Below are 14,949 nucleotides of genomic sequence, written 5' to 3'. Positions count from 1 at the left end.
TGTTCTCCTCAAGGATTTTGATGGATTCCTTTCGCAAATTGAGGTCCTTCATCCATTTTGAGTCTATTTTTGTGTGTGGTGTAAGGAAATGGTCCAATTTCATTTTTATGCATGTGGCTGTCCAATTTTCCCAGCACCATTTATTGAAGAGGTTGTCCTTTTTCCATTGGACATTCTTTCCTGCTTTGTCGAAGATTAGTTGACCATAGAGTTGAGAGTCTATTTCTGGGCTCTCTATTCTGTTCCATTGATCTATGGGTCTGTTTTTCAAGACAGCATGGTACTGGCACAAAAACAGTCACTTCTATTTCTACACGAAGAGGACTCTCAAGTCCCTAATTCTCTCCTGGGCTCTGTACCTCTACTTCCAACTTCCCACTGGGTGCCTGTACCGGGATAGCTGACAGCTCAAATTTAACCCCTGCAAACATACACAAACTGCTTTTTCTGTCTGTTCATTCTGTATTCCCCATCGTCATTGAGAGTGAGGCCATCCTTCCACACTTCTTCATCCAAGCTAAGATCCTGTTCTCTCCAATTGCGAGTTCCTCTGCCTTCAACATTTTCCCTCTCTGCTCTCCCTGTCACCATTTAATTCAGGCCTTCACAGGGCCCACTGCACCTTTTCTAATGGGTCTCTGCTCCGTCTCCATGTCACGGTCAAATCCCATTTCTACAAACCCATCACCCACCTGCTGACAAAACCCTGCTGGGACTTCCCACTGCCTACAGGGTAATGCCCAGGGGACCGGCTCCTCACGATCCACCTGCCGCTTACCTTCCCTGACCCCCTTCCCATCATCGCCCCACACAGCCTATGCTGCAGCCAAGTGCAACTATCTGGGAGTCCCCAAGTCCAGCGACCTCCTCCCCGCTCCCATGCTTCTGCACATGCTACTACTTCTGCCTGCCATGTCGCTGTCACTTCACACATCCCCTTTCTTCTTCAGTGAAGCCTCCCTTCAGTCACCCACTTGTAAGAATCTTTTCCCCACAGTGTTTTATACCCATCACTGTTGTACCTATTGGCTTTGCATCTCCATTCCTCTCACTCTTCTGGGGGCAGGAGTCTCCTTTTAAGAAGTGAACTTATTCTATCTTTAGCTCATGGGACAGTGTTAGTCCTCAACAAATATTTGTTTTAAAAAAGAAAAGTGAAAAGGCGCACTATGGGACGCCTGGGTGGCTCAGTGGGTTAAAGCCTCTGCCTTTGGCTCAGGTCATGATCCCAGAATCCTGGGATTGAGCCCTGCATCAAGCTCTCTGCTCAGCGGGGAGCCTGCTTCCTCCTCTCTCTCCGCCTGCTTCTCTGCCTACTTGTGATCTCTGTCAAATAAATAAAATCTTTAAAAAAAAGAAAAAAGAAAGAAAGGTGGGTAAGCTGTAAAAATCAAAGTTGCCAGTGCCTACAGCTTTGAAAGGTATCAAATACCTGTGCTTACAGCCTGTTATCTGTCCACCAACCCCAATAAACACATATTGAGGCAGGCAGAACCCACCCAAGATAAATCTGCCAAGTATCAGATGTTTCCACTTTTCACTACAGTGACCAGATACTTTTGCAAGCTTTCCACACCAAGTGGTCTGCTCCTCCCTTCTCACAGATGACAAAGAGCTTCAGGTCTTGAAGTCCACTTGACAAAAACACCAAAGAAGTTTATACGAGTAGTATATACTTAGAATACTGGAGAAGTCACTGAGTCAGCCTTTTCCATGTTAAGCTTTATATTCTAATTTTAGAAGAAAAGATTTTAATTCACTACTTAAAGCAAATGTAAGCATCAAAAAAACCAGGCAGTTTCTTCTGAGTAGGAGATCCCTTAAAATTACAATAGGCCCTGATACAGACTTGAGACAGTTAAAGATGCTTTGAGAAAGGAGTAGAGAGGGATAACCAGTGGTGTCTCCCTCACCTCCCCCACCCCTGCAAGAGGAGGTCGTCCCCGCCCCTGTGGGGAAGAGCATGACTGAAAAAGCTGCGTGTGAGGTCTGTCAGCTTCGTGGGGTTCAGAAAGGCCTATACTACTGCCACCAACTTCACCTGGGACTGGAATAGTCCTTCAGGCCATCCCTCCCCTGTTTCAGCACAAGTCAGCTCTCTTGTCAGCCTTCTGGTTCCCTTAATCCAATCTCCACCTTCCAACTCCTTCAGGTCAATACTCAAAAATACCTATTTTACAGTTTTCTATATTATAGATACTCTTTAATAATTTCATACTATAACCTTTTGATCTGACCTCCATACTAACTTTAGTTATGAAATTTTGACAGATGTGGTACTGAAAAACCGCTTCTCTAATACTGTTATACAGTTCATAAAAATTCTCCAACTATCTGGATATTAAAAACAAAGCAAAGTCTCATTTGTATAAAACAGAGGAGGAAATCCTAGAAAAGGCATAAAAGAAGAATCTGCTTTTTATTAAAAAACTCCCTTTTAAAAAAAAAGAAAGAAAACTAGGCTTCCTCCAGAAAAACAATTTTTCTTTTTAAACATTTTTAATTTATTTATTTGAGAGAGAGAGAATGTCTGAGAGCACAAGCAGGGGGCAGGGTTAGATAGAGAAGCAGACTCCCTACTGAGCAGGAAGCCCACAGGGCTCAATCCCCAGACCCTGGGATCATGACCTGAGCCTGAGCTGAAGGACTCTTAACCAACTGAGCCACCCAGGTGCCCTGAAAAATAATTTTTCAAATATCCTAATTTTTTTTTCTTTTTTTCTTTTTTTTTCCCTTTCTTCCTAACAGTTCAGAGTATTTTTATCTTTTTTAGAGGAAGGTTATTATACTTCCATTAAATAATGCAACTGAAGCTCTCAGAGAACAAAGACGCTTGTTTGGGACTGACCAATTACACTAACTTTTCACTCAGGTCTCTCTCATTAAAAAAAAAAAAAAAAAAAGACTGGTTCAGGGGCGCCTGGGTGGCTCAGTGGGTTAAGCCACTGCCTTCGGCTCGGGTCATGATCTCAGGGTCCTGGGATCGAGTCCCACATCGGGCTCTCTGCTCAGCAGGGAGCCTGCTTCCTTCTCTCTCTCTCTGCCTGCCTCTCAGTGTACTTGTAATTTCTCTCTGTCAAATAAATAAATAAAATCTTTAAAAAAAATAAAAAATAAAAAATAAATAAAAATTAAAAAAAAAAAAAAAAAAGACTGGTTCATCTTTTTTCTCTTACCTGAAATAATCTCTGAAATTGAGGATTTGGGATTTTGCTGGTTGGAAACAAGTCTTCAATGGTGTCCTCCTTGTCACCTTTCTTTACCAAGCTCATGGAGTCAATCAGGGCATCTACTGCACTCAACTGAGCCTCTAAAACAAGCATAAACAGAGTACACAAAGGAAAATGATTACCTCCACTGCTCTTCACTAAAATAAATGCCTTCCATTCAGAGATCCAGGATTACCAGCAGGTTATAGACAGTCCGGGCTTAGCCAGAAAGTAGTCTCTAGTTACGCAAGTCACTTAACCTGAGTCGTGGTGATCTCTTTTGTAAAAGAGCTATTTAGAGTAGCTGGTCTCCTAGGTCCACTCAGTGAACTTCTGCAGTGTAATATCATCCCGAAAGGCAAAAAGTTTGTTCCAGAGGAAGCACCACAGACATACAAAACCCAATCTCTATATGGAGACTCAAAATATTCAGTATTCAATGAGTTTGTGATATTCAAAAAATTAGTAATTAGCTAAAAGAGAAAAACATGAAGAAGAAAAAGAAAATACCTTTGGTGATGAGACATAAGCTTCACAAGGATTTCCTATAAGTTGTATCAGGGTAACTAACAGGAAGACAGAGAAACCTAATGGGAAGACACCAGTAGACCTGAGGGAGTAGACACCTTCCCAGTCTCCCAAAGTCAGAACAAGCTCTCTCCCCTCACAGACCTCACAGCCTGTATGCACACCTGCATCCATGTCTTACCCCACTCCATTCAAACTGTAAGATCCTTGAGAGCAGAAACATGACATCTTCGTTACCTCTCTCCTAATACCTAACAGAAAGCAAGTGCTTCTCTATAAAAATCTACCAATGCAACAAAAATGGCACAGTCCAAGCAATGGGGATAAAAGGCAACGCTTTCCAGAACACTTCTACCTAAACCACCATTGTGTAGCTTCCATTCTGCTGATTCATACAGCTGTTAAAAGCTGAAGCGCTGTTTTTGGATCATTCACAGCTATTAGGCAAAAAGTAGAAAAGAGTAAGCAGTTCCTAAAAAGCCCATTGTGCTTCTGTTCTTCATCTTTTCAAGTATCTCTTGTACTACAAAATGAAAGAGCATACTACAGATTTTTCTCCTGATACATTTCTATCCCATTTTCGGACTTTCCAGGGGAGATTTCAGACACTGGCATGGCATCACCATCTTAAACTGACTACCGCAGAGCTCCCCAGGCAACAGGCTGGAAGCTGCACCTGCATGTGTGAACATTCGGTGACTTTCACCTGCTACGTCAAACGAGCATCCGGACACCTCTGTGTAAACAGCAACTGGGGCACCGGTCCAACAGTTTCAACAATCCATTTCCCAATGGGCAACATGCAAATAAAAATATGCAAACTCACAGAAAACAAATCAAGAGACTGAAAGATACTTCACATTTTAGATCCCAAGCGAATGATTTATGTCCATGTGATAATTTCTCAACAAAGTTCTCTTTTTCAAATGTCTACTCATTTAATGTTTGAAATTATCAACACGGAGAGAAATAATATTGTAACACAGTGGAGGCTTCGATACATTCAAGTCCATGCCTGGCCCCACCATGATGCAGAGGGATTCATTTCTAGAAGGTGAAGACACAAACCCTTGGGCCTATTGGATTATCGGCTTTGCTACAGTGCACTGCTCCTCAAGGATCTAACAAAAAAAAAACAGAGAACCCATCTCTGAGACTCAACTCACAATTCCCTAGTCCTACAATGACACAGATTTAAACTTTCAAACCAAAACATCTACTCACTATTTTGTGTTCTTTTTGGTATATATATTCTCTACATTCAGCCCACTCTGATATTTTATTGCAGCTGTCTTAAACTATGACTAAGATAGGATTTGATACCTATGTGAACCATCCCAGGAGGCACCCTGACCCTCATTGCCGGATGCATAATAAAGGCCTTTTCTCATCACGCTCAAAGTAACTCCTAGAAGCAAGGAACAAAGCAGCCTGGAGGGTTAGTATAAACTGCAAAGAAAGAACAAAGAGAAAAAGTAACTTACAGAACTTAACTTTTCGGTTCAGTTAGTTACATCATATTTTACGTAGGACACTACAGTCACAGCTTTGACACTGCACGTCAGCTCACTTCAGCAGAGGGCAAACTGGTATGGCACTAGAGAATGCACATCCACTTCCAAAAAGCTGCTCCCTAGCTACAAGCTCTGTGTCAGAGCAGGAAACCAGACAGTGTTTGGAGAGTTCAGGGCAAACCCATCCCGACTACGAAAAAACATGATGCATCCCCTTCATCACCACTGTGTATGAGCACGAGCATGGCTGGAGTCCAAGAAATTCCACCCTGTGGAGGCCCCCAGCCCCAATTAGTGACTACAGGTAGGTGATTTCCCAAGGACAGTCTGCCTTTAGAGCCAACTAATGAGCAAAATGAAAATAAACTCACCTGTAGGAATGTATTTCTTATTATTTTTCAAAGATGAAAACATGTATTGTCGCAAGTCTTCCATAAAAGGCAGCTGCACATATATTAAACACTAAGGAGAAAGAGAGGAGGTAAAAGCAGAAACCAAATTAATGGAAAAAATACAAAGCTGGTCCCAAATGCCATGCAAGTGGTGCAACAAAAGTATTCTCAAAAATCAGACAAGTCAAGTCTGGTACTGCTTTGCTTTCTGTTTTCACTGTATACAACCATGAACGGTACAAGAATATTAAACATAAAAAAATACTTAACAGAAAGATTATCCAGAACACCTGCAAAATGTGTGACCAATACAACAAATGGAAAAGTCATGGTGACTGGAAGGCTGATCAGGAAGTCAAGGTATTTGCCTTCTCTTTTCCAGTTCTACCACAGAAAGTTCCCTGAGAAACAGGGAGACGGTCAAGAATCTAGGCCTGTATTTTCAACAAGAGAACACCAAATAAACTGAATTTTTCAAGGACCACAAAAAAGGTCCTTGAAAGGACCACCCTTGACCTTTATCCATACTCTTCATTTGTAAAAGCAAGGGCGCTCTCTATCCCCAGCAGGTTCTGCGAAGTCAAGAAGGGTGAGAATGGAGAGGTCACTGGATTAGACAAGCAGAAGGTTACAGGTCACCTTCACTGATTTGGTTTAATAATAAGCTCCTTACATTCACGCTCTTTCATTACAACTGGAAGTGTGGTTCACAGACCATCTGCGTCAGCCTTATTTGAGAATTTGTGAGAAATGCACAATTTCGGGCAGTGCTCCAGACCTACAGAATCTGAACCCCAAGTCATTCCCAGGCACATTACGAGCTGAGAAGCACTGTTTGGAATAAAGGAACTGATGGAAAAAAATTAACATGAAAGAACTATGGGTTTTACCTCATAGGTGTCCTTGATATAAGGAAACGCCATGCCAACTTGAGGATTAGCTCTTTTGTCATAGACATATCGAACTACGGCCACCATGTCCAATTCATCCAAAGCATGAATCAGGGAGGAAAGTGCCACTGCTGCTGCCTGATAAAAAAGCCACTGCATGAACACAGAGCCAATGTGTGTGAACTTCCCCAACACACCTAAATACAGCTGACCTTTGAACACACGGGTATGAAATGCACAGGTCCACTGGCACACAGATTTTCACAGTATTATAAATGTATTTTCTCTTCCTTATGAGTTTCCTACTAACATTTTTTCTCTAGCTTACTTTACTGTAACATAGTATATAATACACACAACATACAAAATACATATTAAATGCTGTTATTGGTTAGGCTTCTGGTCAAGAGTAGGCTATTGGTAGTTAAGTTTTGGGAGAGTTAAAAGTTACACTGGATTTCTGACTGCTTGGGGTGTCAGACCCCCTCACTCTCTACCCTTGTCCACTGTTCCAGGGTCACCTGTACTTACAAGATTTTTACCTAAGAAAAAGAAAGTCCTTTTGTTTTTAAATTGTATGTTAAACTATATGTTATTTCTACTATGCTTACAACCTATATTATAGCTTTCTTATCAATGCTACTGAAAATGAAAGTGTCCATTGGCAGTTACAGATTATCAGTATAGCAAACTCCTAAGCTCTAGTGCTATAACATTTTCATAAATAATTTGAGTTCTGAGTAAGTTTTGTGCTTATAAAAATTACTCTTGGACCTTACTGTTGTTAACTAGATCAAATATATAGACCGAACAGGAAAACACTGAGTACTTTTAGTGTTTCCAAAGCCTCAGATGGAGTTACTAGTATTATAATTTGAAACTGGTAATAAAATAGAAAACCATTAACTTCTTTTTTCTGGACCCTTTTCATGCCAGACATTAAAGAGGTTCTGCTAACTCATTTCCTGGCTTTCTCCAGAATGAAAATATTTAGAACAGTGTTCCTAAAAAGCCATTCTTGCCTGGTTCACATTGATTTTTGAGTCTCTTCAATATATATTGATCATGTATTGATTAATGCTTTCCCGCATATTTTGGTCAGATAAATTCAGATGTATATAACAGAATAGCTTTTCTTAATTGAACTACACTATGATATCTACATGATTATACAGTAAAGAAAAATAACTATACTGAACCTTAAAAAAAAAATCATCATCCACCTTATTCCAGTTTCAGATTTCTTAAGTGCCCCTCTGTCTACTTCAAGGCCACACCGTACACACCTCCATTTGATCACACTAACTGTAAGCTCTTCTGGAACTTTACTTCATTATATGTCTCCTCTCTGTCATCACTTCAGTCTTTCGTCTCTCAATTCATACCCTCATCCTCCCAATCAACTCCATCCAGTCTCAGCCTTTCTAAACACAATCTTTCTTTGGCCCCCTCTCTCCAGAAATTACTATCTCTATCTTGCCATTTACCTCTAAATTTCATGAAATTTGGTGTTTTCACCAAATGGTGTCTTGGTGTTTTCACAGCTTAGAACACAATTATTCTTCAATCTAATACAGCTCTTGCCCTCATCTTATTTACTGAAATTACTCTCCAAAGTCAGCTATGACCTCCTAACTGCCAATCCTTGGTTCCCATTCTATTCATTTGACCTTTCAGCAGCATCTGACCACGCCCCTTTCTCTGCACTTTCTCTCTGGCTTCAGAAACAATACTCTTCTGTGATTATTCTACTTTGTGGATCATTCCTCCCCTAACTCTTCTCTTCTTCCACTAATCTTGAAATTTTGGTCTTGGCCTTTCTCACCTTCTCTCACTCTGAAACTCTACTTCGGAATTATTTTATCCAGTCCCATGAGTTGATAATCAAAAATCTGTATATTCAGCTTTAAAACTCGAAGATCCAGACTTACACTGCCCACCAGCTGGTAGTATATCACAGGAATTGAAACTGTTTATGACCAAAACTAAACTACTATCTTTCCCCCGTTCTCCTCCAGTACTCCCTACCTCAAGAACTCTACCTCCCATACAACCAAATGAGAAGCCCAAAGTCTTCAGTAATGCCACCCAACTCATCCTTCCCCTTCAAGTGTTTACCAAATTGTACTAAATCTACCTCTCTCTATCTCTCTAATCTATTTCTTCCATCACTGCCTCTCCAGTTCACAGAGCTGATCACGTCATTCTCTTCCCTAAGAAACTCCAATGGTTCAGGGCCGCTGGGTGTCTCAGTTGGCTAAGCATCTGACTCTTGATTTGGGCTCATGTCATGATCATGAGATTCAGCTCCAAGCTGGAATCTTGCTCAATTGGGATCTTGCTCAGCATGGAGTCTGCTTGTCCCTCTCCCACACCCTGCTCAAGTATACATGCAAACTCTCTCTCTGTCTTTCAAATAAATAAATAAATAATCTTTAAAAGAATCTCCAGCGGTTCTACTATCCCAGCCTCAGTTAGCTGACCATTATTCCTAAACAAGTCTTATACTCTCCCTCCTCTGTAGCTTTCTACTCTTAAAATTTCCTCCTAGCTAGAAAGCCCTCTCCTTATCTCTGTCTCTTGAGCTCCTAACCTATTCTCAAGGCCCAGTAAATTGATACCCCATTTTAGATTTGCTTTAGTCTCTCCATTTCCGTAACTCCCCAAACACAGTCTGAACTTTTCTCAGTATTATAATTACTCTTTATCCAAGTTAGCTACGTACATTTTCATTTCCTCCACCAAAAACCTATGACCTCAATACCTTGTCATCAAAATCCTCTAAAGGTTTTGTGGCAGATTCATTACCTTTCTAGTTCAATTCACGGAATATTTACTTAGTGCCTACTCTTTGCTACACAGTCTTAGACCCTATAAGAAAACAAAGGTAAGTCCCTGATTTCACTGAGCTCATACATTCTTTCCTAGCACAAGTGAGATACGTACCAAATACAGAATGTGTACAGTCTAGCAAGTCCCATTAGAGACCAGAGAAGCACACACAATGGGAGTCTGAGGACAAGATTACTTCCAATTTATTTGCAAATTTCTATCTGGGTATCTTTGACAGAACCAACTGGGATATTAAAAAGAAGGAAAGAAGGGGTCAGGAATGATTGTGACACTGTCAACACAATGCTACCTCTGTGGGAAACTCAACTACAGCTCTATTTCCTTTTCTTCCTTTTCTCCTCCTCCACACACAGTACAAATTATGTGCAAGTATAGATTCTCTATACAAGAAAATTGTATGCTAATGACCAGAGAAAACACATTTTTAAAAGGAATTATTGACAGAGTCATAGAATATTTGAGCTGAAAAACAACAGTATTTATTTAGCTTAACCACCCACATGATGAAGAAATTCCCTCCCCCAAATCTGACTGGCACAAATAAAGACCCTGCTGAGAAATATTCAGGAACAGAGACCTGACTGTCTCACAAGAAACCAATTGACCTGGAGGTAGTAACCCTTTTGATAAAAATAATTCTTTATTTTGAATAAAACTGCCACCTGTTGGAAGGAAAACTAGTTAAATTTCTATTCCACATGATAATCCTCTAATGTAAGAAGGGGGCTATTATGTCTGACGTCCCACGTCCCTAATACTTCCTTTCCGACCTACAAAGTTTTCTTGGAAGTCATCACCTGACATAACTTCCCTAACCCCCCTGCCTATCTCAGTAGATCCCATTATTAGTACTGTCCTTTGAGTAGGACATCAAGAATGACACCAAAGAGTGAGACCCTTTGCCATTAGCAGATGATTTTTTTTTTTTCCTTGAGTGACCTCGAAGTAACCCAATGATCTATAGGGTCTGTATGAGGTTGGGCTGGAATGATGCATGCCACAGGCTGCCCTTAGCTAGCCAGTTTAGATAACCACATAGGTGATAACACAAAGATGCTGACAAGAGTCTTTATGACATACTGGCAATCACATGAAGTGATCAGAGTTTTCTACGTGCAGGAATGGTAAGCTGGAGTTAAAATTCAGTTTAAAATGCTGTCAAGCTATGATGACAACATATACTACAAATGTATAATTCCCAAGAGGATTTGACTTGGGGAAAAAAAATCCATGAACAAAGATTCTCATGTAAACTAAGATTCACAAATGCTTACTATGCTGACAAATCCATTCGGTACTGCCAGGAAACAAAGCAATTCTCCTAAGTTAACTGTTCCAGTAATGGCATGGCCACTCATTAGATCGGCAGCCAGGTACCCCTCGGAAGTGAGGAGAAAAAGCGGAAAAGGAGACAAGGAGGACGAGACCACTTCCGCCACCGCCCTCCCCGCACCCCAACAAGCCTCGGACATCCAGTTTACTAACTTCAAATGCAAATATATCCGGAACTTGGATCCCTGCTTAGGTGGTCTCAAGCAGACCTGAGACTGCCATATCCCAGTTAAGATCAGTATCTCGATAGGACAAGTTCCAGCTTGGAGGCTGAACAGGAAACATTTACAGAGAGGGCAGATACGACCAGGTAGGATGCGATGGCCATGGGTTGTTAGCTGGGCTAAAACCAGCCTGAAAACAGAAACTCCTAGGGAGGTGGGGAAAAAGTACAGAGAGAGAGAGGGAAGAGGACAAAGACGAATTTCTTAATGAGGGAAGTGGCCCAGTGAATCACTAACACTCATCTCCAGGATGCTAAAGCTAAGCACTAAATGTTCAGTGCTTAATGACAATGAAAATGTCACCCTGACCCCAAGCCTCCTCAGCATCTGACCAGGAGATTCCCACATGTAAATGCATTTGTTCAAATGTTCTTTTTAACACGTACCTGGTCTCCAGCGGCAGGACTATGTCCTCAGGCCTTGTGCTCACGCTGTGACAACTTCATTTATCATTTCTCCATTTTCAGAGTTAAGCTCAGTGAACTTTCCCACTGTTGTTGCAGGAATTAACCTCATTTTAAACCATAAAAGCCCCAAACAACTCACTTAAAATGACATTCAATTCTGTGGCACTACCTCAAAGGCCCACTGTCAACTCACCTCATCATCTGCTGCTGCAAAAACCTTTAGGACTTGATTTCCCATAAAATATCTCCTGTGGACCTACAAGAGTTAAGTGAGGAAAACAGTTGGGTTTTGATCCATAATAAGTTAACACCTATAGCCATTATGCCATAGTTACTAAGAAATTCTTATTCTCTTAGTTATTGTGCCACAGTTACTAAGAAATTCTCTTCAAAATGTAAAAAAACTCATGGGGACTAGAAACAACTTTTTATTTGAGGTTCAATCCAATTAAACACAAGGACATGCCAAGCATTGTTCTGAGAGCACTGTAAACAATAATGAACAGGGCAGAGTCTGGTCCTAAGGAGCCTGGACAAATATGAAACCAACTGCCCTGCAGGTTTAGGGAACCGCACTGCAAAGGCACAAGAGTGCAGCATTCTAGCTCAGGGCCCTGAGAGCACATGAACAGGGCACCCAGCTTGGTCAGGAAGGGTGAGGGCAGGCTTCTGCAAATGGTGACACCCAGGTCAAGACTTCAAGGATGCACAGGAACTAACAAAAAAGTCTAGCACAAGTGTGCTGGGCAGAGACACTAGTGTGAATCGAGTCTGGAATGACATAAGAACATAGAGTAGGTGCAGTACCCTAGCATGAGGGGAGAGGTGCAAAATTAGAGTAGCAAAGATCATATCGTGAAGTGTCTGTGAGCAAAGTTAAGCAATTTGGACTTCATCCCAAGAGCAAAGACGAAGCACTGCTAAACTGCAAAGGGACCAGAGTGAAAAACTACTTATGAGGGGCAGGGGCCATACTGGAGGAGGGGAGACTATAGAGAAACCAAAAATAAGTACTGCATGTCCTCCTGTCCCCCTTTTAGTTCAGTTACTTCTCTGGCAGGGTATCAGAGGAATCAAAGCAGCACCACTGATACCTGCTTAGAAATGAAGACTGAGGGCACCTGGGTGGCTCAGTGGGTTAAGCTGCTGCCTTCGGCTCAGGTCATGATCTCGGGGTCTTGGGATCGAGTCCCGCATCGGGCTCTCTGCTCAGCAGGGAGCCTGCTTCCTCCTCTCTCTCTCTCTCTCTGCCTGCCTCTCTGCCTACTTGTGATCTCTCTCTGTCAAATAAATAAATAAAATCTTAAAAAAAAAAAAAAGAAATGAAGACTGAAGAGTTCCTAGCATCATAACCAACCCCCTGCATCTACTGACCAAGATCAACTTCTCTCTGCTCCAGGTAATCCTGACCCTGGAGCTTAGCTCAAGAACATGCCATGTGCTGCACAGGGCAACGCCCCTCAAGTGTTCTTCTGCCCTCCCACCCCTAAAGCCAAGACACTGAGCACAGTTACTCGGGTCATGAATTTCAGATCAGTTGTTTTGGATAGGTCTTTTCTAGCTAACTGGAATTAGGAAGACCCACTTTCCAACAGGCCAGCTTTTACACACAGGCCTGAAGAGAAGTTCTGCTTCACTGGAAAGACCTAGAGGCACTGCCATTAACAACCTAAGTTTTAAGTCTGTAGAACTTACAAGGTGAATACTTTCATTTTTAAGAAATAAGTATTTAGTGTAATTTGTTAGAGAACTGTTAGAAACTCTCAACTTCCAAAAAGTATTTTTGCCATTAAAATCATATCAACTTTCAGTAAGTACTCCCAATTTGCAGCTTAAGAAGTTTAAAAACATACCCAACAGTTCGGGCATATCAGGGAAAACATCTCTGTACCGTTGTGGAATTATTCTAACACCAAAGCATACAGAGACTATATCCCACAGCAACACGAAGAAGCTCAAATTCAGTATGCCAGGTAATATTTATTTTCATTACAATTCTCAATTGAATTTCTTTAGAACCAACAAACATTGCTTTATCCCTGTAGAGCCTTAGAAAATACACGCTACAAGACATGCTTATTCATTTTCTCTGGTTGCCTACCTTAAGAACATTTAATCTAAGATCTCCAGGAATCTTTAATAGCCCTTTCTAGAGTAGTATATGATAGCCCAGAGCCCTCAGTGAGTTACCACATTTCCCGCTATGTGTTTTGTGTATCTCTGCATCGGTATCTAAAGAATGTATGACTTAAGGACAGGCTTCAGATCCTAGACCTCTTTGTTGGGTGTAGAGAAGGGTGCCCAGCATAAACCAGTGACATTCTAAGAGGCCTGGGGTCATTCAAAACCCAAGCAGACCTTCATTCCTCTAAGACACGCTATCACACATAACAGTTTAGAGAAAGCAGCACAGTAGCAGAGAACTGAATGATGTTTCTTTAAGGCTACTGTAAGCCAAGACTGAGAGCCAAGCTAAGAAGTGACTCTTAACAGACTATATTCTGATTCATGCTAAGACTGCTCAACTTTTCTGTATCTTGGTTTCTCTATTCAAAAGCTGATGATAGTTGACACTAATCCCCAAACTATACTCAAACAAATCTAAAAGTAAAATAAATACACATCATAAATAAAAGGACCAACTAAAAGCATACCCTCTCAAATAACACTAAGAGAAAAGTTCATTTCTTTTGTTGCCAACGAGTAAGAGTAAGTGCCATACCTGAGAAGATCTACAAAATCCCAAAACAGAGAAGCACTTCCCCTCTGATTTATACTTCATGAGTTCCTCATCCACTTTAGAGAAAGGAACGATATCACTTCCATAGCGGAACCCTGGAGAACAAGAGAAGAGCATCAGTTAAGCATATGGGGCCTAATTTTCTACAAGTTGAAATTAGCCCTACGCATACATTAACAATACATGCATACTCCAGATCAAGCCTTCATATACTGTTCCCTGGAATCAAATTACTGCCCCTTGTGATCAGTGAGGAAAAAGTAGTGGCAGATACAGAAACAACATATACAGTATAGAGGTGATTAAAATCTAATTACATTTTTTAAGTAGCATCTTCTGCAATCTAGTTACCTTAATGATTATCCAGCCTAGAAGAAAGAATGTAGCAAATGTAATGTATTAGTTATCCTCCAAAGATAAACTATGGTTGACTGAAGTACAAGTGTGATTTGTAAACATAATAACAAGAACACATTTATTCAGAAACCTGGAGACCCGCAAAGAAAAATGCCCAAAGGAAATTTTCAGAATAAAATGTTCTCCAAAATGCATGCTGAAGACATACAAATGCCTAATAGGAGAAGCCAAAACTCTTCTATTTAGGAACATTCAATTGATAAGTTGGCTATTTTTATGCATTTAAATTTACTTCATTTCTGGGATTATATTATGTTTTTTCCTTTTTAATTACTTGGTTATTCATACAAATTCATATAAATACAGGCTCTTAGTTTCTTAAAAATAACTCCAGTCCTGTTCCAAGGCCTCTGTTCTATGGAAAGTTGTACCCTTTCGATATATAGTCTTCTGTATTTGGTGGGGAGAACGAGTATCAAATCTCAAGGATTCTGGCCTTCGGC

At 40.9% G+C, this 14,949-nt stretch overlaps 1 protein-coding gene across 2 annotated transcripts in view; it reads right to left on the bottom strand.

The window, feature by feature from the left end:
• XRCC5 (X-ray repair cross complementing 5) overlaps positions 1 to 14,949 on the bottom strand; it is a 93,860-nt gene that overhangs the window by 57,447 nt on the left and 21,464 nt on the right. For both annotated transcript variants that reach the window (XR_009403026.1, XM_059393438.1), the window contains exons 9-13: positions 14,072 to 14,184; positions 11,543 to 11,605; positions 6,534 to 6,671; positions 5,623 to 5,713; positions 3,177 to 3,310 (exon numbers count right to left, since the gene is read on the bottom strand). Coding sequence is in view for 1 of the 2 variants with exons in the window: in XM_059393438.1 (XP_059249421.1) it covers positions 3,177 to 3,310; positions 5,623 to 5,713; positions 6,534 to 6,671; positions 11,543 to 11,605; positions 14,072 to 14,184 (539 nt within the window). In the remaining variant the exon portion in view is untranslated. The remainder of the gene's footprint in view (positions 1 to 3,176; positions 3,311 to 5,622; positions 5,714 to 6,533; positions 6,672 to 11,542; positions 11,606 to 14,071; positions 14,185 to 14,949) is intronic.

The sequence above is a fragment of the Mustela nigripes genome, chromosome 3 (genome assembly GCF_022355385.1).
Source record: "Mustela nigripes isolate SB6536 chromosome 3, MUSNIG.SB6536, whole genome shotgun sequence".
NCBI classification, from domain to species: domain Eukaryota; kingdom Metazoa; phylum Chordata; class Mammalia; order Carnivora; family Mustelidae; genus Mustela; species Mustela nigripes.
The sequence above is the reverse complement of the archived record's forward strand: the minus strand, read 5'-3'. Positions and strand labels throughout refer to the sequence as shown.